The 24,626-nt window shown below is 42.4% G+C and overlaps 1 protein-coding gene across 1 annotated transcript in view; it reads left to right on the forward strand.

Moving 5' to 3' along the window:
- The first annotated feature begins 633 nt into the window (after positions 1-633).
- The window catches only part of HDX (highly divergent homeobox), a 37,840-nt gene continuing 13,847 nt past the window's right edge, over positions 634-24,626 (forward strand). Inside the window, exons 1-4 of the mRNA XM_010122918.2 lie at positions 634-780; positions 5,318-6,439; positions 12,264-12,317; positions 22,345-22,491. Of these exons, the coding sequence (XP_010121220.2) occupies positions 634-780; positions 5,318-6,439; positions 12,264-12,317; positions 22,345-22,491 (1,470 nt within the window). The remainder of the gene's footprint in view (positions 781-5,317; positions 6,440-12,263; positions 12,318-22,344; positions 22,492-24,626) is intronic.

Raw genomic sequence — 24,626 nt, forward strand, 5'->3', positions numbered from 1 at the left:
CTCTTTGGTTTCTTTTCCCCGAGCTGGTGTTCAGTTCTGGTCCTTGATCGTTGTGACTTTGCAGCTGTGTCAGCGCAGCAGAAGGAGCAGCATGACCAGCCATAACGGAGCGTAGGATTTGCTGAAGTTTGAGATGGTAGAAACTGTAATTGTACCAAACAATCACTTTTGTTTTAGCTCAGATTTTGTCTCTTTTTTTTTCTTTCTTTTTTTTTTTTTTTTTTTTTTGGTAGGAGAGGGGAGACAGACCTGCCAATTTCGTTGGAGCTGCTGGTGTTACTCTGTTTTGCCTAATGCCTTTATTTTATTTTTTTTTAAGGGAGAAACTTTTTCTTTGGAACTAGAGGCTCTTCCACTTAGCAATACAATGTAATATTTCTTTCTTTATGAAAGGCTGTCAGTGTTGTTCCAAATACGTAGTTCACCTGTTCAACTTGAGTCCGTCACAAAGGAGTCGCTAACGCTGACTGGAACAGGTTTTTTGGGAAAGTAAGTAAAAGTGTTGGTAAAGGACTCTGTAAAAAAACATGTCAACACTTAGCGTTATCACAACAAGCATAAATGAGAGCTGCTGCTTTCTGCAAGTATTACAGTTTGTATTCCAACTTTCAGAGTATCTTCTTTTATTTTTAGATGAATCTGCGTTCTGTATTTACTGTAGAACAACAAAGGATATTGCAGCGTTATTATGAAAATGGAATGACAAATCAAAGTAAAAATTGCTTTCAGCTCATATTACAGTGTGCACAAGAAACTAAGCTGGACTTCAGTGTAGTCAGGGTAAGTACTGAGGCCTTCCAAATCTGTATGTTAAAGTTATACACATTCATTTCTTTACATAAAGTATCTGTAGAGGACTGGAGTCTCTAACTTCATACTTGTCTTAAATCAGACTTAGCACGCTTATGTGACATGTTCATTTTTATCCAGTGAGCCTTTTTATAGTCTGTTTTTGCTGAAATGTCTTCACATTATCGCTGTATTTAGCAGGGGCCTGGATTGCACAGGGAGTGATTTTTTTGGTTTTTTGTTTGTTTTGTTTTGTTTGTTTGGGTTTTTTTGATGGTTGTTTGTCTCTTGTTGGTGGTGTTTTGGTTTTTTTTTTATTTCTTGAACTGCAAATTAGTTTGCCCTACAGAAACCTTATGCAGTTTATTGTATCAAAGACAGGTCATGTTATTAGGAAACTGTTCTTAAGTTAAACAAATGTCTATAACCTAGTGTATTTGGGGGAATAATTGTGGAAGTATTTCTTTTAACACACTGACACACTTGTATTCCACAACAGAATCCTAAATATTATAGTCCCTCATAGTTATTTACAGTGAGTACATTCTTTTCTTATAAAAGAAGAATGTCACTAGTGCTGACAGGAGCTCTTCCAAAGTCTAGGAATTCCATGGGAAGGGAAATAATAATCCCTTTGTGAAACACTAGACAACAAAATGGCTGTTGTCTCAGAGCAGAAATAGAAATCATGAAGCATTAGCTGAAAAAATAACAACAGTACTGGAGCTACCAGGAGCTGCTGCAACACTGGGCACTGAAAAGGAAGAAGTAAGACCGGTCCAGTTTTTTTAAATGGTGTACCAGTGGTATATTTACAATAACAACCCCTCCTGCTTAATTCTTACCTGGATTCCCCTCCCTCAAAATACTTGGAATTACTAAAACTTACTTTTTCAGCTGTAGGTGGTAGGCAGTTCTGAAAGCCAGCCAGAAATTCAGCCTCCCTGGCACAGACAAGAAGTTGTAACACGAGCCTGGGTGCCGATGATGCAGCCAGGGCCTGTTTTCCTATTTTTATTTTAGCTGAAGGACCTAGGGGAGGCAGCTAGTCTCTCCTCTACTTGCAGTCCTCATTCGCTCTACATCTTCGTATTTCCCTTTCCTTCTCTGTTTCCCTTACCCATGGCCTTTTCCCTTCAGTTCTCTTCCGTTACTGAGCCCTGATTTGCAATTCTTAAACTTTCTTCCTGCTTGTGAAATGCAATGGAAAGACTCAGGATTTGTCCTGCATTTGTCATATTTTCACATGATCCTACCTTTCTATTCTTTACACCCCTCCTCTCTGCCTCTCCTAATCCCTCACTTTTGTTTTTTTTTTCTGGTTTTTTTTTTTTTTTTTCTAGAAAATTCCTGGACAGAGATTAGTGCTTCTATGCACGATGCCTAGCAAAGTGATACTTGGGTTGCAGCTGGCACTTGCAGATATGACTGTAATAGGAACACGAATTCCCTAAATGTAGCTGTTAAAATTCAAATGTCGTAACTCTGTGAATGCGTTCTTTCCCCAAATCGGGATTTCTGTAGGCTTGTCCCATAGAACTCCATCCAGTCTTTCCAATCCTGAGCTGGGTTGGAAAAAGGAAAAGTCCTATTTATGATTTGATGTAAACCTCTACAGATTTTATTATTGCAATACATAAAAATATGTTCTCCCTTTCAAAATTAGGAAATGTGTTAGAGTTACTCCTGGGAAAAAAACTCTGTCCCTCTTCAAATTGAATAGAGGTGTATTCCAGCTACGTCAGGTTCCAATGGTCTGGTTTTGTTCCTTGATGTTAGCGTACTTCTGCTGGTTGTTTTTTGTCTTTACGTGAAATGTGAGCAATGTGACTTGATAAAGCACAAAAGTTCTCCGAGTTTGACTTTCACAGCACCGCTGAGTGCTGGGAGCAGCGGTCAGGGAGGTGGTGTGGGGTTCTCCCCATAGCGCAACAGCAGGCATCAGAAGAGCTATGCCTTTGGTACTCTTTTACGCTCTTGAAAGGCTTCCTGAGGACACTTTATTTTCAGATTTAGGATGGACCTTCTGGTCAAAACTAATGGCCAAGCACCACTGGCAGCCCCTCTGTGGTATGTACCTGGATTGTGGGGCAGTCTGAAGTTCCAGCTCTGCCTGATTCAAACTGGGAGTGTAAAATCCGGTTCTCTTAAATTCCAGGTAATTTTCTTAACAGCTGGACTTTTGATGTATCATCTCTTCTGGGAGCTCCTCCTCCTTCTGAATAACAGTTAAGAATGTCAGTAATGCTTCCAGTGTTTGTGAAAGTGCTCCCAAAAAACGCTAGCTGGGGAACTTCATTGAAACGAAGATTCGTGTCCCTTTTCTTAGGATATTTTCTACTTAATGACTCCTGTGTCACATCCCAAATTAATACCATGACCATCAAGCTAGTAGCAATGTGGAGCTTCCCTTTCAGTCTAAGGGTATAGATTTACATAATTCTTCCCAGTGCTAATGTCTCACAGGGAAGAAAATGGGAGATTCTGTACTCTTTCCCTTCTCCCGGCTGTGCAATTCTTTCTCCCCTGTCTTTCTTGTGCTGATCATCTCTCACATTTATTCAGTTTCAGAGTAACCCAGTTAAATTTGCTAACCCTACCAAAACTTCTGTTCATTGTTTTTTGTTTTTTTTTTTTTCCTGCCAGTTCAATGTTTTGCCTTTTAAGGGAGTTGCACTCGCTGACCCTTCAGGTGGGTGCTTTTGGTTGAACGGTGAGAGTAAGAAGCTGGGGACGTGGTCAGGAGAATGGGACTCTCTCAGCAGTGGCAAATCTGACTTGTGCTGTCTTGTGAAACTGTACTTTAATCCCAAGTGAACAGTAGTGCTAGTATGTTATTGCATTTCTTTGCATGCATTTCTCCTCGGGAAAACCATGAGGAGAAACTTCAGATTTTAGCTGGGGATTAAATCTCTAAACTGAGCAGAAATTACAAAAAAAAAAAAAAAAATTGATTTCCAAATTTCTTTTATGTAATAAAGGAATGTAACTTGAGATCTGTGGATATAGTTTGTATATTTAAACTTTCTTTTGAGAAGAAAAATTTTACTCCTAGTCACTGAGATTTTACTGCATGCGACAAATCCTACCTCAAAGTAGGCATTTTGTAAAATTTGACAAGAAAAATGAGTAGAATGGAATGGAGATTTCAACATACTTCTGCATGGCAGGGATGTGTATTTTCCTGTAGAAAAACCTGTTTACTTCCTTAGCAGGTATCGGTACGTGAAGAACAGTTTCCTCCTTTCGTGCGATGTGATGGAAACCCGAGATAGGTACCCAGTGCAGTTTGCTTGTTGTGGGGTGAGGGAGTTTATAGATTAAATCAGCTGGTTTGAGTTGCTGAGTATCGAGATCTTGCTTTGGTCTGGTTTTAGGTATGCAGCAGATGATACCCTGAGTGGTGCAGAAGACTTTCATCCTATCTCTATATGCGTATCTGATCCTTTTCATAAGCCCCATAAGCAGATGCAAAAGCTTATTTTTCATTTGTTGGCACTTGTATCCTGCTCGCTTATGCCCTCGCATTCAGTACGGGCGTAGTGTGGTGAAAGAGTCGAGCAAGTCTTGTCTCTCAGATCGTGAAAGTTGCCAGGTGGTGCTTACGCTTCCAGAGTTAGAGCTGATGCTTCCACTAGATTAACTCTCTTCATCTTGAAATACTGAAGTTAGTGTTTCCCCTTCAGTTCTTTTAGCTGTATCTGAATGTGTTCCTTGCAGGACAGGCCTTCCTGAGCGTTTAAAACAGCAGTACATTTTAACCTGTGCACAACTACCTACACTTTTCCAGCATTTTTTCCTCTACTATCTTTTACACAAAACCATGCACTGTCATTGTCACTTTCAGAAGTGTTTGTAACAGCAAACTTCTGTTGGAACCTAATCCCAGTAGTCCTAACCTTGTCTATCAGTGTCTTTCAAAAGCAGGTTTTGACATCAGATCTTGATTTGTGCAGCTGGCAGAGGAGGAGTTAGTCCGTGGGTCTAAATAATTCACAAAATTGTTTTGTAATTGTCTAACAGAAAGAGTTCTTTTTCTTCCTCTCCTCTAAATTCAAGAATTGGCAATTTCTGTTCAAGGCAATTGTGAAGGCTGTATCTCAGTTATTTGGTTACAAAAGTTTAGCTCCATACCTCAGTGATGGTTCTGCATCCCAAGGTGCTAAATGTTAAAAACTTAAATTTGGGGGAATTAATCACAGCAGTGGCAGTGAAATAAATCTTAAGGGTCACTTTGGGACAGGAGGCACAATACAGTCTCAGGATTTTTGAGAAACTGATGCTTTGGAGTTGAGACTGGGGTTCCTCTGGGTTAGTGTATGAATCTCAAACACAAGAGATGTGGATTTCCACCCTGTGTTGTCCAGGCTCTGCGTAAGCAGTAAATGGTTCACATATTTGTGAACTTAGGTCTCGACTTGAACACTTCACATTTCATCAGATCTGCTTAGAAATGGAATTGCCTAATTTTTCTGCTTATTTAATGCTTTGTTTTGTGTTTGTTGTCGTTGTTGTTTGTTGTTTGCAGACGTGGGTTGGCAATAAACGAAGGAAGATGAGCAGCAAGAGTGCTGTAGAGTCTGGAGGCACTCCCCCAGGGACTGTCCCTACTACTCCCTCAGTCCCTCCAGAAGCGGCAGTTAGAAATGTGGTAAATATTGCTCGATCCCAAAGTCAGCAGTCTTCTTGGACCTCTTCTAATAATGATGTGATAGTTACTGGTATATACAGTCCTGCTAATTCATCCGGTAGGCAAGGATCCACCAAACAGACAAATGCTTCAATGGCAGAAATACATAAAACCTCTATCGCACGACTGCCAGGAAAAAATGATACAGAGTTTCAGCAGCAGCACATCCCTATAGGACGGCAAGTACCACATTGTAAAAATGCTTCCCTATTAGTAGGGGAAAAGACGATTATTTTATCTAGGCAAACGAGCGTACTGAATTCTGCGAACTCCATATATAGTCACACTAAAAAAAGCTATGGTGGTTCTTCAGTCCAGGCTGCAGAGTTGGTGTTACCTCAGAAACCCATGATATGCCACAGACCTTGTAAAGCCGAGCCCGTGGGATGTCAGAGGTTACAAAAATCGGAACACGCAGCCCTCACGTCGCATGTGCCCCCTGGACAAAGGGCTAATACCAGGGACCCTTGTAGCTCGCAAAACCTGGAAATCCGTGAAGTGTTTTCTCTGGCGGTTACGGATCAGCCTCAAAGAATTGTGGGAGGCAGCGCAACGCAGAAGCATTGCTCGGTGGAAGGCAGCTGTCTGTCCATTGCGATGGAAACTGGAGACGTGGACGACGAATATGCTAGAGAAGAAGAGCTAGCGTCCATGGGAGCACAAATACAAAGCTATTCGAGATACTGTGAAAGCAGCAGTTCTGTTCGAGTAGAGAACCAAAGCGCAGCCTTGTCCGGGCCGGGAAGAAATGTGAGCTGTGGTTCACAGATGGTGAATGCCAGGGACGTGCCTGACAATATTCTGTATCATAGCAGAGACTACCACTTGCCTGCGCGGACCTCATTACATATGACACCCAGTACATTGTATAACAGTGCTAATCCATCAAGAAGCACCTTTTCTCCTCATTTTACATCTTCAAGTCAACTGAGGCTGTCACAAAACCAAAATAATTACCAGGTAATCCATCAATTTATCTCTGTCTTCAAACCTTGAAGACAAGGTTGTAGATCAGTACTGTTTTCTTTGAAAGCTGGTAGCTGGTAAGCAATAGGTTCACCTTTCTGCAGGCTGTGTTCCGTTTACATGGAGCAGAGAGAATTTCTTCTTAAACAAAAGCGCAGGCAGGACTAGGTGTGGTAGCACTCTTATCTGTGTAGCTGAGCCTGTGGCTGCAGTGGGTAGCCGTATATTGAAGATCAGCGTGGGCTTTGTAGATCCAATAGATAAAGTCTGGTTACGGGAGGATCATACCTACGACTGCCGATGCACGCTGAAGTCTGTGTTGTCCTGACGTGGCTCGCCAGCGCGTGTCACAGCGATGCCCTTGGTTGTTCCTCAGTAGACGTACTTTCAGGTGGCGCAGGGCAGAACAGGGGATTGCGCTGTGCAGTTGCTTGCCCTTATTAATGTCAGCCTGGATTAGCTCTTCCCTCAGCACTGCCTGTACCCCCTGTGCAGCTGCCAATCTCTTGAACCTGTTTTCTGGTGGGGATTAGGATCTCCTGCGTTGTAGTTAAGATGATGAGAGACATAAATGAGCAAATATTCTTCCTCTCACACAGCATCTAATTCAAATATCGGTTTTTACATTCAGTCCCATTATTTCCTCATCCTCTAATAGAGTCCCTTCAGTGATTCTGAGAGGGGAAAATTAAATGCAGCTAACTGAAGAACTGAAAGATGTTCAGAAGAAGCTGCAACACTGACACACTTTGTTGTCATAATTAGAGCGATAGTTGTGCAGGAAACACCCTAATTGATATTTTTTTCATGGATTTTCATGCTGTCTGGCACAACATCGTCTAGATAGCAAGATAAAAGTCTTGAGACTGACAGGGTGTGATACTGCGTGTGTTAACTGTGTGCTTTTGCTTGTTATTACCTTTTAAATTTATCCTGAAAGTGAACCATGTAAACAGCACACCATCTCTTCTCGTGCATTGCTCACTGGTATAGGGAGCAATACTTTGAAGTGGTTTGGTTTTTTGTTTTTTTTTTTCTTCTGACTTGTTCTGATATCATGCGAGGATTTGCAAGAAAGCAGTTGAGTCCCAGTAAGTGCCACTTTTCGCCAGAATTACTGCTTTTCTTGGTAAACCTGAGGTTCGAGGAAAATATACTCTCTGGAGTAGGTTCTATGTAGTAGATGGGACATCTGCAATTCTTATTTACGGCCTTTTCTAGGCTGAACACTTGCTGTTCTTTCCCTTTCTCCCTTCTCTCTGTTAGTATTTGCTACTCCTGTTCATACTTGCGTTACAAAATCCATTAAATACTGTTTGCTTTTGACATCCCAGTGTCAAAGGAGCAAAGCTGTACGTGTGCACATCTGTTCAATAAAGGACTGGTAAAGCTGCAAAAGCGCATACAGTAGAGTTAAGGAATTTTTTCTTAAGTTTCATGAAGTGAAATACATTATTGATACCTCCAGCTGGGTGCTCTTGGTACTTTATTTCACTCTTGAAAAAGCATCAATTAGATTTATTTCTTACTACTTTTAAAATTTTAAAAGAAATTTGAGATACCTTTTGATGTGGGATTTTTTTTTTGCAGGCAGGAGCAGTCTTTTTAAGCAGCTAGAACCGTTAGTGCAAGGTGACATTTTATCTGTCCGTGTGCTGTGATATGGATCAGAACAAGGAGACCTCTGTAACTTGGTTTTGTTTCTTTTCTTTCCCCCACCTCTTTTCTAATATAGAACCTATTTTTGATAAGTGAGGAATTAATCTGTAGCCCGTTTGACTTCCATGCCTGTCTCTGAGACCCTGTTCTGTGAATTTGGGAATCACCTTGGACTGGGGGAGCTTGTTTCCCGTGGTATCCCTTACCCTCCCAGAGCTGTAAACCTTGGAGAAACTAGGCAGGTTGCTAGTAATTCACATACTGCGGTAAGCACGCGCCCTACGAACCTCGGAGACAGCACTCTTCAGCGTTGGAGAATTTATGAGGGAGGGCAAAAGCTGTGGGGTCAGGACATGTAGGATCATGGCTCTGGGGCAGCTGCAGAGGAACAGTGTCATGGAATCATAGAATCATAGAATGGTTAGAGTTGGAAGGGACCTTCAAAGGTCATCCAGTCCAACCCCCCTGCAAGGAGCAGGGACATCTCCAACCAGATCAGGTTGCTCAGAGCCCCATCCAACCTGGCCTTGAACGTTTCCAGGGATGGGGCATCCACCACCTCTCTGGGCAACCTGTGCCAGTGGTCTACCACCCTCATTGTAAAAATTTTTTTCCTAATATCCAATCTAAATCTACCCCCCTCTGTTTTAAAAGCATTACCCCTTGTCCTATCACAACAGGCCCTACTGAACAGCCTTTCCCCATCTTTCCTGTAGCCGCTTGAGGTACTGGAAGACCGCTATCAGGTCTCCCCGGAGCCTCCTCTTCTCCAGGCTGAACAGCCCCAACTCTCTCAGCCTGTCCTCACAGGAGAGGTGCTCCAGCCCTTTTATCATCTTTGTGGCCCTCCTCTGGACCTTCTCCAACTGGTCCATGTCCTTCTTGTGTTGGGGGCTCCGTGTCCTACGGCCCGGCACCATAATGCCTTGAGGAAACAGCGGTGCTGATTTCTCCAGGTCACTGCTTCCCTTCCTGAGAGTTTTTTGCTCATTCCAGAACAATGCAAAAGTAAGTTCTGTACCTTAAGAGGTGTTAGTATATGACAGTGACACTTCCAACACTCACCACGTTGTCAAGAAAATTCCACCTACTACCTTCAAAGTCACGTGTAACAAATAGTGTACCCTGCTAGGCTGATAATGTATTTTGTCAAAATCATCAGTTCTGCACTACTTTAACCCCTTCCTCCACGTCCTCTCCTTAAAATGAAATCCAGCGTGGCTGCTATCTCATGTAGACTCTCCTGTTATAACTTAACAATTTTTATATATTAAACTTCGAGAGGCATAGATTTTGCAGCAGCTGCTGTCTGAACTCATGTAGACTTATGCAGAGTGACACTTCTTTTATATGTAGTTAGTTCCTGTTAATTTTATTGCCCGTGTTTAGCTAATTTATCCATCAGCATAGGAATGAAAAACCTTCAACTTAGGGAAATCTTCCTAAATTTAAAAATAGATTAAACCTGAGCTACATGATTATTGGAGTAGTTAAACATCCAAGCAGATGCTTCTTCAAAGTCAGGACTGTGTGATTTGTGTTTTGATGAAGTAATTACTGTCGTACATTGGTGCGGTATCTAATTAGCAATTAGTTACAGCTTCCGAACTGCTTCAATTAATCAAATTCATGTTAGTGTAACTTAAGAGTAAATTTAATAAAGTGATCAATTTTAATGCCTGAGCAGTTTCAGTAAACAAATTGTTCAACCTCCTGACTTCGCGTAGTTTGGCTTTAAGCGTGTTGTGCTAGAGAGGCTGTTCTTGCTGGTCCTCAAGGCTGAATGGTGGTTTGGTCTTGCTTTCCTCCCCGCAATCCTAAGGGACAAAAATACTGTTGAAATTATGTGTATTTTTAATTACTTGGTTATACACACTGAAGCACAGTTATCTAATTTAGCCCTGTCTTCTTCAAGGGAAAATCCTAAGCCTTGCAGCCGGTATGTCAGAACAGGATATGGATGTAATATATTTATTTATTTTTAAGATTCACTTTAAGAATGCTGCTTTGTATGAATGAGCTGCAAGTTTGCTTTATTTAAATGGGACTCTGTGGGGTTTTTTTTTTTTTAAATCTGTCCAAGTGATTTATTTGCTTCCCTAGAGACTTCTGAGTCTTGCTAACTTTGATCAGCGCAGCTTTTTGCTAGGGCATGGAACCTGCTCTTCTCTGAAGAGACTTGTACAGCGCGTTTCCTGACATGCGTTCCTCTAACAGAAGCGGAGTTATGTTGGTCACAGGAGTTGTCCGCACTTTATTTCTGGGATGAAGTAATTCCAACTGCACGAGCGGGGAGAACCCGTGGGGCTGTGGGGAGGGCAGGAGCAGTGAGCAGGCCCCAAAAACGCTGCGTATGGCTCCAAGTAACGCTGCGACACACAGCAGCTGGGGCTGGGCTGGGGCTCTTGGTGTGCTCAGCGCGCTGAATTTGGGACGGTAAGTCTGCAGGTGAATTGGGAAGAGAATATGTAGGGACCTCATACAGTGTAACTACTTTAGTTGAGGCACAGCACCGGTGATCCAGAGGTGTTGCAGTACCTTGAACTTCTTCTGGCATCTGCCAGGGTTGCCATTTCCGAGACACAATATCTTTCCTGAAACAAGCATCAGGTCGTCATTTTGGCAACTCTCGGTAGCCACCTCAGTTGGACTAGGGCTGGAGTTACACCTCTGGATGCAGGAAAACTATCAATCTAACTTTAAAAATCAACCCAAACAAAAAACCCACCCTTGTGCCTTTTTCATAGAGCCAGTTTAGAATACTTGCGTGTGTCTTGTCTTTTAAGTAGCTATATTGAGATAAACTTCATTGAATTTGGCATCATACCTGTCAGGACTTGTGTGCGTTTGTCTTCCAAGTAACCATGAATGCTCTGCCAGACTGATTCCTTTATTCACAGGGAAAAACACTTTTTTTTTTTTTTCTGTAACCCAACTTTAAATTCATGAAGAGAAACCAACTGGGTGGATACTGAGGATGAATATACAGCGAATTCTGCGGTGTGAATCTGTTGTGGGAAATAGTTTATACAGAATTGTTTATACAGAATTGATAAAAAGTTTGTGTGCTACTAAGAATTGCTATTTTGGACACAAGAGCTGATGTAGACTTGCCCTTAGGAGGGGAAGGTGTTTATTTCTAGCCCCTCTCAGCCCGCCTGGTGCTGTAATGAGAAAGTGTCTGACCTTAGGTAACATCCAAGCGCTTCCAGCTAAAAGCTTGAAGAATAAAAGTATCTTATGTGCTTGTACACTAGCTGAACTGTGCCAGGTACTCTCTCTTCGGTTGTGCTCATGCTGCAAGGTTCCTTAGTTAGAGCAATTCCAAGTACAAAAACTGTTAGTGTAGTCTGATACAGTCCGCAGAAGTCCGAGGATTTTTCCTCCTCACAAATACAGTGTGTGTAATGAGATTAATTAATCTCTCAAAGGCTATGTTTAGTCTCTCAAGCATTGCTTGTCTGCAGCAGAGGATGAACATGGAATCCTAAATAAGCCTGAAGTATTCCAGGCTATGACACATTTCAGATGTCCAGAGAAAACAGTGCCAAGATTATTGAATAATAAAGCCTGACCTCTGGGGATGCTGGAGAAGCAATGGAATTGAGGCAGCCCACCTTTGCCTCCATGCCCCTTCCCCTTCCTTCTCCAGCCTGATGTCCCTAGTTTTTCTGCTATATGCAAATCCTTCACGTTTGCCATTGAACAGCTCAGTTAATAATGTGATAGTATTTTTTTCTGTTAACTGTTAATTTTTTTTTAACTGTTGTAGTTGAAAAATATGTGACAGCAGTTGTGTCAGGCATTTGGCCCTTGTCAGACTCCAGCCTGCTTAACCTGACCAGCCTTGTGACAGACTGAAGATGAAAACTGGTGTTCTGAAATACAAATTTTAAGATAGCAAAAGTACCGAAACACCCGAGTTGCCATTGTGTCACCTTGTCCTCATGCAAAGAAACAGCGTTTTGGTTTTAGTCTTACAACAGTCAGGCTAAGTGTGACTTTGTTTTGTTTTTAAATCTTAACCTGTTTTAAAGACATTCTTATCAGAACTGAATACGCAATGTTGAAGTCTTGTGAAAGCTGCTCAGTATTGGCTACCACGGCAACCTAAGCTGCTGTTGTTTTTTTTCTTTTGTCTCCCCCTTCTACGCTGCAGATTTCAGGAAACCTTACTGTGCCTTGGATTACAGGTTGTTCCAGAAAAAGAGCAGTAAGTATATTTCCATTTAAGTATCGAATGCATCAAGTCAAAGAATGGAAAGTTTATCTAAATATGTTTTTGAAAATGTCCGTTCCATTTGTGTGGCACGGTGCTTTTGGTTTGCTTTTTTTCCCCTGTTATATTTTGGCTAACACAAACATTCTCTGCAGACGCAATGTTTCAGTTACCACTGTGCTATTTGCTGAAATGTAGCGTCTGAATTGATAAGGGCTCAGAGGTTACAGCTCAGAATGTGTTTCTTTTATATTGAAAGTGAAACGATTGTTAATTGAGAAAACTGCTTAAGAGGTAACTCCCTCTTCAGCTATCTTGCACATGCACAGAATTAGTCCGCGCTGTCTGTAGTAACTTCCTCAAGTCTAATTTTATCCACATATATGTGACTTCACGTTGGGCAGAATCAGCCAGGTTGGTGTCCTCGATTCTCAAATGACTCCAGAGCAAAATACAAGGTGTGAAGCAGCTTCTGTCAGGAAAATACCTCTGCCCAACTCTTTGGTTTGATTACTGTTCAACATTTCAGTTCAGGAGTAGTCTGCTAGCTTCTGTGTGAAGAGCATGTTGATTCTGCTGGCTTACCTTGAAAATACAGGTTGGGTGGTACAACTAAGCTGTCGAGAGGGTGTTACGTTAGTCCAGCTACGTCAGAAGCAGCAAGTAAGGACGGGGCTATTGTCATGAGCAAAGTTATCCCATCAAACCCCCAAACCATCCACTGAGCTGTCGGTGTCACGTGTGCTGCTTTGGCAATGATGCTGAGCTAATGGAAGAACATTTCCCTGCTGTCTCCTCCCTACTGTACCAAGTACTTTGTACTTTTAAAAACTATTTCTGAATCTTCTGTTTAGTCTTCAGAAGGTGTCAGTTTGGTAGCATTTCCTATATAGGTAGGAATCTAAGGACCGTCACATTAATTGTGTTTTCTCTCAGATTTTTTGGTGAGTCTCAAATGTAGCATGCATCTAGTTTCTGCAGACCTTGGTAATATCACTTATTTCTGTTTATTCAGAGGGCACTTTATAAGAGCATCGCCCAGAGGAACCAGTACATTTATACAAATCCTGTTGCTGCTCATTCCATCTCTTTTCTTTTTTTTCCCCTCCCTGTAAGTCCTCCCACAGCACCGTTGAAAGGCGGAGGTTTTTCCCCCTCTCCCTACTAGTGCTAGGATCTAATTGCAAGGTAATTCAGGTCAGGCATTGGACCTGTCGGGTACATCTTCTGCCGAGTTTATTGTTCTGCTGTCTTTAGTGAGGTGAACGCAGGGATCTTTGGAGTGCCAGAGCCAGCTCGCTGTGGGCAGCGGGAGCATGGAGCTGGGAGCAGCGAAAAGAGCAGGGCATGGCACAAGCTATAGAAGAGATTTCTGCAATGAGTTTAAAACGTTCAAGGATGTGGAAGTGCCTGTTTATTAAGGATGGTTATTAGGGGATTATTTTCCATAGACTCTTACTCCTGTATCTTTTTCAATCAATAAAAGCGTAAAACCCATTGGTTAGTGCAGTCCAGTTTGACGCATCTGTTTGGAGATTTGTGGCTGCACTTTCTCCAGTGCGAATGGATAATTTGCCTTCTTAAGGAGAGAAGTTTAGGAGCTGGCACTCTGAAACTGCTGCATACACACAGGCGTAAGAGAACAAAAAGAGAAAAAGCTCCTACTTCCTAGGAAACTTCAGTTTCAGATGTGAAGTTCTTTTGAAGAAAGAGCCTGAGGGAACAGAAATAGAATGGATAGAGTTGTAGAACTGCGATTATGGCAATTACTGCCATTCAAACAGTAAAAAGGCTAATCTGTATTTTGTCTCGAATTGAGAAGATCGTCTTTTAGATGCTCTGAATTTTTAATCTCTTGCCTTGATGTTTTGTTTTCCTTGCCTTGTCCTTCAGCTCCATCAAGAGAGAAATAAAAACTGTGCAGTTCTGCAGAAACTCTTCCTAGTCTGCTCAGCTATGCTGTACGATGACGTAATCCTGACTGCTAATGAATATTAGTCTGGAAATATCGCCCTCTCAGTTATTCATGAGACTGTCTTTGGGAAAATCACAGTTCTGTGTTCTATCATGGAGTGTCTGCAATGCATTGCCCTTTGCGAATGCATTGATTTTTGGTTTTTCCCAGGGTGATGGAAGGAGAACAAGGATTCAAAAATAGCAGTGAAGATAAAAGGGGGAAAATATCTTCACTTTTGTCCTTGCATTTAAGCCTTGTATTGTACTAACTGTGCTGAAGTCATGTGTTATCTGATGTCTTAGCAGAAAGGTTGGTGTTTATAGAAGGTACAACTTAGTATGCCAACTATGAAAAACATTTGTCACGTCGGTGTTGACTCTGGGTAAGCTGTGCCTGGCTTTGTTGTGAAGTTTTATTTATTGAGGACAGCATAGATTTGGTTTTGTTTCTCTTGTTTCTCCTAATATTAAAAATTCTAATTAGAAATCGTTTTATTGGCTTAATATAAAGTCTGAAACACAAAGACACTAAGAAAACAGATTAAGGTCTTAGAATTATTTCTGACCATCAGCCTTTAGAAGCAGACATAGTAAATAGCACAGTACACAGCATGTGTGTTTTGGATGGGATTTTAAATGAAATTTAAGTTGCCTTTAGCGTTGATGTCTGGGCTAGTTTGTGCAAGATTTTGAGGCAAACTCACAAGGGAGCTGGTCTTGTATTTTCCTCCCACCTGGAGCAACACTGCGTTGTAGTGATGGCCTTGATACCTTCTTGAGTAGTGTACTTCTGCGCTGCGGGGGAACCTCTGCCGTAGGTAGGTTGGCTGAATGTGCCTAGAGCTGCCATGTGCTGTGCAGGCACAGCTGTGGGCGTGGGGAAAACAGCTGGATTGTGTGGGGGAGACTATTTGGGGTGAGGCATCAGTATAACTACTAAAGAAAATACCTTGTTGGGCTGTGGTCTGAAAATCTTGTGACAAGTGTCTGCTGCCACACTGAGCCTACGTGCGCTAGAGAAAAGATGTTTTGGAGTGGCTTTTAAAGTAAAATGAGCACCTGTAGGGATTAAAACTACCTAAAGTCAAAGTGTGCCTCAGTTGTACCTTTTGTTTGAAACAAAGCTTTATCAACTTGTGAAGTTCTCTTCGCCTGTTTGCATTCCTCTCCTCTCCTAGAAGGGCAGAGGGAAGAAAACTGTTTTAGTCAGGTTGGTTAGAGCAGGTAAGATAGAGTCTTCAGCAAGAGAGACTGACAAACCAGCCTGAAGATCTCCACGGGACTGAATTGTGAATGCTGTCCTTGTTCATACCTTCTGTGTCAATTGGATAACCAGCTAATGTTTTTCCTCCTTCTGTGAAGTATTTCACCACCTGTCTCAAGGTATTTCACTCTGTTAATGTTCCCATTAGATGATAATAACAGACATAGCATGTCATGACCTTCTTGCTGTGAACAGCACCTCGCCACCACTCCCAATCCTTCCGTTAATGCAAAGGGAAGGCAAGTCTCATCGTAGTTTCAGACAAAATACGTCTTTTTATTATACGGCATGCTGCACCTATGTTCTGCGATCACCAAGGCTTATAGGGTGCTGTGGTTCTGCAGGCTGGAAAGAATGTCACATCTGACCAGGAACTGGAACAGCAGACCTTCTAGTCAAATATGAGGAAGACATGAATAGATTAAGAAAGAATCATGATAATTAGTTTCTAAAAATCACTTTACTTTGAGGCTGAATGTTCGCTATTTAACATACTAGTTCCAAATCTCAAGAAGGATGAATTGGAGGTTGGTTTTAGAAACTGTGGAGTGAGGTGACTGGAGTTTAGAGTCTAATTTTTTGCTAGACTATTGCACTGATCTCTCTTATTTCTGACTTTTTTCTTCTTCTTAGCTGTGTTTGGTTTAGAAACATTAACAGAATATATGTAACTTTGGCTGAGTGTTGAAGCAGTTACAGCTCTTATCAGTCCTGCTTCCATCGCAGCAAACTTCAAGTTTACCCAGCCAGCAGGAAAAGATGGAAAAAGTCTCTCTTCGGAAAATCTTAACAATTTGTGCATGAAAAATATGTTAGGAGTAATAGTGTAAGGATGCCTTCAGATGTCATTTGGCTTGCAGTCTGTTTCCAAACATTTCCCCCCCCCCCCTGGGGAGAATCATGTATGGCCTGGGAGTCTTTGGGGCTTTACTGGGTGGAACCACATGCAGTGTGCCTGTCTGCAGAAAGCACAGATCTTTCAGACATGCTTCTGATCGCGCTGTTCCTGCACAGACGGCTACGCCGTGTACCTGCATCAGTGTCCAGCCAAAGCAGCAGGACTGGCTCTGTAGCAGGAGACTGGGTGTCGCTGAAATGGGGCACAGCTTTGTGACTGTTGTGAAAGCTGAACTTAAAACCTCAAACTGAAGGAACGTGTGATCTGGCATAGCTTTACTGTGCTTAAATATGCTGGTAGCGGTAAGGGAGAATACAGACCTTCAGAGTTTGTCTGTGGGAAATGAAATCAAGAAAAAATAAACTGAAGAGTCAGAATAATGGCAAATGATGCAGATGGGAAAGGGGGAACTTATGTAGGATAACTGATTCGGAAATAACTTATCACATACAAATAAGATCTTGAAATATGAATTGATAATCCTCTGAAAAAATCAGTTGGACGTTAAGTAGTGTCAAAATTCAGAGAGCTGAATGCTGCCATCCTTAGGAATGGGAACACAGCAAAGTAACACTGTGCTCGTATAGAGAATCTAGGATCTGGTGATACCTTGAATGCTGTGTGCACTTCTGATCTTCCCATTCCTCCCAAAATAAAACAAAGGAGCGGTGACAGTGATGAAAGGCACAGAACAGCCGGACAGTGAGCAACCAAACGGGTTATATCTCGTCAGAGACAACTGGGAGGGAGTGGAGGAGTGTGGTGGAGACCTCTGAAAATGTGAAAAGTGTGGAGGAGCAGATACGGACTCATTTGGTCCGGTATAAGAGTGGGTATCAGATCCTAGCCTTAGGCTGGCTCAAAAGGAGATTGGATGTGTTTATTTAGAGTAACTTAAAGTAAGAAGTACCTCCAATTTGTAAGATCCTGGGGTTGCTAAGAGAGTATCGGAGATGTCATTGTTTGTCCTATTTTACTTTTTGTTAAACTTTAAAGAACCTTTAAAATGTACCAAAAAGGTATTACACTTAGAGATTTCTTGCTGTTTCTCTATGATAGAGTTTGAGTGGTAGTGACTGAAATTTGTTGTGAGAGGTTTGTTTGCTAGAAATAACCATTACCTTAGAACATTTCATCAGAGCATCAGAACTGAACTGTTGACTTCTGTGCAATTTAAAGACGCGTAACTTTTTGTGTATAACAGCATATAGTGCTCAGCTGCAGCATAAATGCTGCAATAGCTATTACATTTATATTAAAGCTCTACTTCTTTCCTTTTTTTTAATATATCTTTTATTAATAATCTGAAGATTCTGTATAGCTTTCGTGCACGTGGCCTGAAACGTTTTCAGCTGATGCATGAAAACGGATCTAAAAAAGCAGGCAGGATAAGGACGCTCCGCCGCCGTGCGATTATTCATGCCAATTACAGACCCCAGCTTTGCTCCGCAAACATGGCATGCACAGTGGGTATTGCGAGGGGCCTGGCAGAGGGCCAGGAATGTCTGTAATAAACTGGGTCATCTCCTATAAGAACGTTGTTATTACACTTGAGAGGTCGGGGATAAGCAGGATTTAACCCTGCGCTCAGCAGAAGTGCTGATTCAATTTGCGCACGAGGATTGCTTCTCGTTGTGAGTTGATGGTTTATTTTCTGCTGGAAGAAGCTTCTCTCTGCTTTTCACGCCGTGGACAACAGAACTGGTAGATGTACAGAGTTCAGCAAACAGATAGTGCCGAGGACGAAGCCGAGCCTCGAATCAGCAAGGAGAGGATCTGAAGAGAGGAAATGAGAATTGTGTTCCTGATGGTTGTTACAACGAGTGAAAATATGAACTGGATTGCTGGCTTGTCTTCAGCTGTGGAAAGTATTGTGCTAAATATGAAGCTTTCAGTATCATCTTTTGATGTTTTTTTCCTGTGCTAACTGACACATAGCCATCAGTGTTATGATATGTGTAGGGCTGTGGGGTTTTCTCTTCTTTCCTCGGTTCCTCTGGTGATACTAAGCCTGAGGAGGGTATTAACTAAATTGATGGATGTGTAGTTACACGTTCAATGTAGAAATTCTACCCTTTGTTTTCTCACAAAAGACATTTCTAAAAGCATTATGTAATTTCTGAGCAGCTCATAATGCAGGAGTCAAACGTGGCTATAATCTTTGTCAAGGGGATGATCCTGTAATGAAATGTAGTCTGTGATTTCCATACGAAATCAATGAACAGGCATATGGCACAGTCAGTTGTACAGAGGTAGGTAGTCTGGAGCTAAAATTTGGACAAGCTGGAGTACTATTTAGATCTAGTGAGTGTCAGGGTTGAGACCGATCCCGTTAGAGCGGTGCAAGAAGCGAGAGCAGTGTAAGTAAACGATCTTTCTCTCCGAGGTAGCGTGGAGGAGCTCGCACTTTGCGCAAGCGTGCGGGGGGGAGCTGCTGCGGTTCACTTCAGGTGCGGTGACCTGCTGCCCTCTCAGCAGCTCCTTGGGAATCGGACCCCTTGAATGTCCAGACTCTTTCTTTGGGGGCACTGGTAAAATTTCAAGTCCAGTAACCTGATGGATTGTGTCTTTCATTGCTGCGAAGACCCACCGGCTGTATTACAGTCATCCCTAACTGCCAAAGCGTTCCTCTCGGAAGGCAGCGCTTTCAGCTTTGCAGGGGCTCCGTTCCTGCCTGCCTGGCTCTATTCAGGAGGTTACTCCGTGCTGAGCCGGGTGGGAAAAAATGGCAAAAATGAGGTACAGACTCCAAGGTAGAAGAGTTTGAGTGGGATGAGAGGCACTAATTGGAGAATAGAGTTTGCTAGGGCAGACCGAGCCAGGCGTCTCCGTGAGGCTGCTCTCCTCAGCTCTGAGCGGGACTTGACTTTTCTTATCTTCTATTTACAGGCACTTGTTCTGCCCCCTCAGTTTTGTTCCTGCTTTCTGGACTCTTTCATGTGGTGTGTCTTCTGGGTTTTTTTGTTTGTGTGGGTTGTTTTTTTTTTCCGTATCAGTTGACTGAAGAAACTTTTTCTCCATTTCCTTCTGACTTGCGGTGGTATCAGGGTGATCAATGTGCTGCTGCACGAGCTCTTCAGGAACGAGTGAAAGAATCGAGCACCTGGTGTGGCAATAACTGCAGCAGCAACAAAAAGGCAAAAATACGTATTGTCATCTGCAACACTGGGGATTACTTTTGACAGGGAGGTAAAAAAACCACCAAACTCTGAGGTTGGGTTTCCCCCCTGCCCTGCTCCATTTCCACAGAAAGCGGCTGCAAAAGAGTTCTTGGGGAATGTGGCTACGGGAGAGTTCCCATCACTTTGAAACATCTGCGCTCTTGAGACTGACTCTGCAACCCTGGTCTTGTAGCAAAATCATATAGCAGTTGTGAGGTGAAAAGCATTGAATAGTGATTTATCTCCTAAGAATTTTATTAAAACATTTCTAGTAGATCATCAGAGTTAATACACATCCACCTAAAATGGAAAAGATATGACACCGTGTTTTGAAGGAAAATTCTTGAAGGCCGGGTGGTTTCGCTAACCGCTGCTTTCTCCACTTAAATCCTTGTGTTTAGTGAGTGAAAGCTGAGCAGCCGCTGCGCCCTTCCTGCAGTACCACGCCTTTGGTAACTCCAGAGGGGGTTATTGTGCGTCTCTGGCCCAACGTGGGATCCTTTTGCATCTCGGAAATAAAAGCTTTTCTGTTAGTGTTCTGTGTTCTTTCAGTAGGAGAAGCATTTTCTTAAATAACTGAAAAATCATGTGGCAAGCAGAAATCTGAACTTACTGCAGCGTCAGCTGTACTTTCTTTGGATTTTGTTCTAATTTGGCCATCGCAACAAACTGGGAGAGAGAGGACAGCGCTAACCAGGGTTGCTCCCTTACAGCTGCAGTAATATCAGGCAGGTGTCCCTTTGCTTCTCTCATTTCACCCTTCTGCTGGGGAGGAGGAATTTCCACAGCATGTTCCAGGAGGTTTCTTTAAGCTGTGCATATTAGATATGAAGAAATGTTCTGCTTTATTTTCCCGATAAGAGCAGATTGCAGTAAGCTGTCTGAGTGGTGGCTTGTTGCAGCAGCGTTGTCAGTGTGAACTCTGCAGAACCTACAGTGAATGTTATTTATGTTTAAAAATGCTCGGTATATTTTAGAGAGCTACCGGCGTGGTCAGGAAAGCAGGACAGGCCAGAGTGACTTGTTTCTCCACGTAGTTTGAGTGTTGCTGTCACGCTCCTTTCTGCCTTCCCTTTCCTCCATGTGTGGTGGCTGGCCCTCGACTGCGGAGCAAGAGCTGTCAGAAGCTGCAATCTATTTTGCCAGCAGCTATAAAAGGAGGTATTGCTGCAGAGATGCAGGAAATAACTATACTTTTGTTCTTTGAAAATGGCTTGTAGGTAGGAGGAGCTCAGGTCAGGCGTAAAGGGAGAACTGGCGTCGGGCAAGGGTGAGTGGGCATCAGGGATTGAGCTTTGCTCTTGCTCTTGAGGTGAAGTCCGCTTACAGCACTTCACTCGTCCCGGAGCAGCCTTGAAATGTGCCAGCTGGATCCCTTTTAGATGAAAATGGACTGCAGCAGGGGGTCCGACATGCCCTGCGTCCCATGGCAGCTGGTGGATGGGCAGGGATGAGCTTCTCTCATTCTGTACTTGCGTGTATGAAACGATAGCCAAGAAAAAATCTGAGTGCCTGGTAGCAGTTCATAAAGGACCATATTGGAATATCACTGGTACTTTTTTTTTTTTTTTTACTGGACCACCTGGTATTATTTTAAGGAGACGAGGTTTTGATACTCCTATTTTGTATTCATATATTAAGGAGACTCAAGTGCTTCTCACATTTGGAGAAATAGTATTTTTTAGAAGAAGAAAGTCGCAAGGATGACCATACTCTGAAGGCTAACAAAAATTAAAATCGATAGCTGGACAAGATTGTCACATTATTCTAGTTCTGCAAAATTTCTTTTTACTCCATTTTAAAGTTATTTCATTCTAGCTTGTAACAGCTCTTAAAAGAGCAAACCCAGATTTCAGATATTGAAATCGTGATTACGTCTTCGGCTGTTGAAATAATGCCTCATTTGGCACACGCGGCTACAGCTTACTAGAGCAGACTGTATTGTGGTATTTATGTACTCCTGATAGCAGGAGAGATGACAAACGTGGGTTGGCATAAAGAAACTGGAGAATTTAGTTGAAATTCAGAGCTAAAATCTTTTGGTGACTTTTGTAAGTTCTGCTAGCGAGCGGTACTGTATGCCCACAACAGTTCAAGAGGTGGGGGGATGGCTAGGATTTGGGTTCCGGTGTTACTCCTTATATCAGAAATCTGCTGTCGCGTATTTGGATAAATAGACACAGAGCTGGGGAACTCACAGATAAACAGTGCAACCAATTTAAACTCCGAAGCTTACCAAATAAACATTAAAGCATTCCCTTTAGAAACTGCGCATCCTTTGAATTATGCATGTATTGTAGTTTGCAGGAAGATAAAAGAACTTTAGGTGGGGGATGGCGAGAAACTTGAAAAGCCTTAAGGAATAATTTGCATAAATTGGGTGGAGAGAGTAAACAGCACGAGGGGAAAAAAAGTTATTTTCAGTAAGGCTTTACAGAATGAGATAAAATAAATTTAAAAAATCAGGTGGAGTTGAAACAAAGCTGAAGTGCTTTAAACTTGCTTTAGCACTGCCACTGCCTTTAAAGCAAATCCCAGGGAACTCTGTACTGCCCTGGATAAAAAAAAACAACAAACCAAACAAACTTAAGAAAATAAATTCTTAAGGGAGAGTTAAAAGAGAAGAAAAGCCATAGAGACAGTATAACATGTGTGTCTTACCGTATGCAAGACCTCTGGAAATGAAATGAACGGTATAAGCAGGATTTTTTTTCATCTAACAGTATTTTTTTTATCTTACAGTTACAGGACCGCACACAATTTAGTGACCGAGACTTAGCTACCCTAAAGAAATACTGGGACAATGGCATGACCAGCCTGGGCTCAGTCTGCAGAGAGAAAATTGAAGCTGTGGCTGCAGAATTAAATGTTGACTGTGAAATAGTGCGGGTAAGAAATCTAGTGTCTTCCCCTGTCGTGTCGCAGAAGCAAAAATAGGACAGATGAAAGCTTTTAAAAATTTCATGAGGAAGCTTGAAATAGATTTCACATATTACATAATGAATGACCACGTTGGGAAGTGCTCTCTTGCTCTTTCTGCAGTCTATATATAGCAAAAAGCCCTCAGGTAAGAGTCTTATTGATCAGCAGCAGTAGCACTACGAGCCGGTTGACATTCTCTTTAGAGTTGAGTAAGATTTTAAGTAAAAGCGTTACATTTTTTTAGGGATATCCTAGAAGACTGAAAAGTGCTGTTTGTATTGCTATTGAGATACAGAAAATCTAAAGGTACGGGGGAAAATATTTCTCATTAATGCTTATAGGAAAAAATAATTGTAAACATAAGAAAGAACATGCTTAAAATAGGAAAAAAATATTTTACTAGGCTGTTTTGAAGCCAGGTTGAGATGTGGCAGAGGGCAAAGGGTACTGTGAAGAATGCTGGGTCACTTCAATTTGCTAGTCCGCAGAGGTGTCGTTGAGGGAGGACTGCTGTAAAGTACAGGTTTGGTGTAGATAACCCGATTCCTGAGAACCACTCCACATTCTGTTCCAGAGGTTGGGAAGTTTGGTACAGCATCAGTTGTTGCCACTGTATTCCCAGTTACCTGACATTCATCCTCGCTCTCAGACTGTGGGTGTCGCATTTGCTCAGTGTTCTGTTCTTCAGAAAATAGTCCGACTCTCTTTGCAGTCAGTACAAAAACGTGATCAGAGACTTCCTTTCCCTCGTAACGGCCATGATTATAGAGTCTTCCTTTCCCTCGTAACAGGCATGGCAATTGTGACTAGTCCTTTCAGCCTTCGTCCTCTTTTTCCACCTCTTTCTTGAAATTCTGACATTGCTACAGAAGCAGAACCAGGAGCCCTTATTTGAAATTCTTCCTTTGTGGAGGTCGCTCTTGGGTTAATGTATCAAAGTGGTAGCAAAGCTGTTTTCAGTATTGAACACTAATCAAGTTATTTACTTGCTTGTCTTCCTGAGCACATGTGAAATCTAAAAAGTAAAATTGTACTTCTGGAGGCTGAAAAGAATGACTCTTTTCTTTGTAGAGAACAAAGCTGCTTTATATTTTCCAGTTTTCTTCAGTTTGCTTTCTGAAAGGTGAAGCCGTTTCCACTACAGTTTCTCAAAATGGACTCCTGGATATGAAACTCCTTATTCACAGGGCAGTAAGATTGACATGCTTCACCTCCCTTACTTTGTTCCCTTAAGAACATCCTTCTCAGCACAGGCAGGTTGAAGTTCTGTACACGTCTTTTGACAGCATCTGCTTGAAGTGCTTTTGTCTCCAGGGCAGGTCTGCTAGGCTCTGATCAACTCCAGAAGACTCTGGCATAACCTGTGTTGGAACATACACACACGAATCAACAAAAATTGTTCTTTTCTTCATAGTAACTGGTGGTGTTACCAGTATCTGTCCTGCCTTTGGTTCCTCTGTATGGCAGACGTGAGAACTGTAGCAAGAATTAGATGGAGGTTGGTCCTGCACCACGCTGCTGGTTTGTAAGGGCTGCATTAATGCTACAGGACGTGCGTGATCTTCAGTGCCTCCTGATGCCCTTTCTCTGAGGCACGTTGTGCGTGTCCCAGCTGTAGGACAGGTATCTTCCATTGCGTGGAAATACGTTACAGGATCTGTCCTAAATTTGTTCTGGGCTCTGTGCAGGCACATCGTATTGTGCCTCTCCCCTTTCCTGCCGCCCTGCGTTCTCTTCAGTAGGCAGCACTGATGTCCGGAGGTTGGCGTGCAGCACGCTCTCTTGCTCATGAGGAGCCAGGACGCAGCAGTGATGCCGTCAGCGGTAAGGCAGGAGTGACCCACAGCATCTCCACCCTGTACTGCGCGCTCAGCCGAGAAGAGTTGGACTAGGAACGCTTTTGGAAAAAACTCTCCCCTATCAGTACCTGGATTGTGTTGCCTTTGTGTTTCGCTGGACCTTGAATTCTAGATAGCGTGCAGCCAGCAACTGTTTCTCCATTTGTGATGTACAAAAATAAATGTAGCATGAGTAAAATAGTGCATATAGGTAAATAAAACCAAGTAAATGTATAAACATCAAATAATACACACAACAAATAT

This window comes from Chlamydotis macqueenii, chromosome 11 (assembly GCF_036417535.1).
Source record: "Chlamydotis macqueenii isolate bChlMac1 chromosome 11, bChlMac1.mat, whole genome shotgun sequence".
In the NCBI taxonomy this organism is placed as follows: Eukaryota; Metazoa; Chordata; class Aves; order Otidiformes; family Otididae; genus Chlamydotis; species Chlamydotis macqueenii.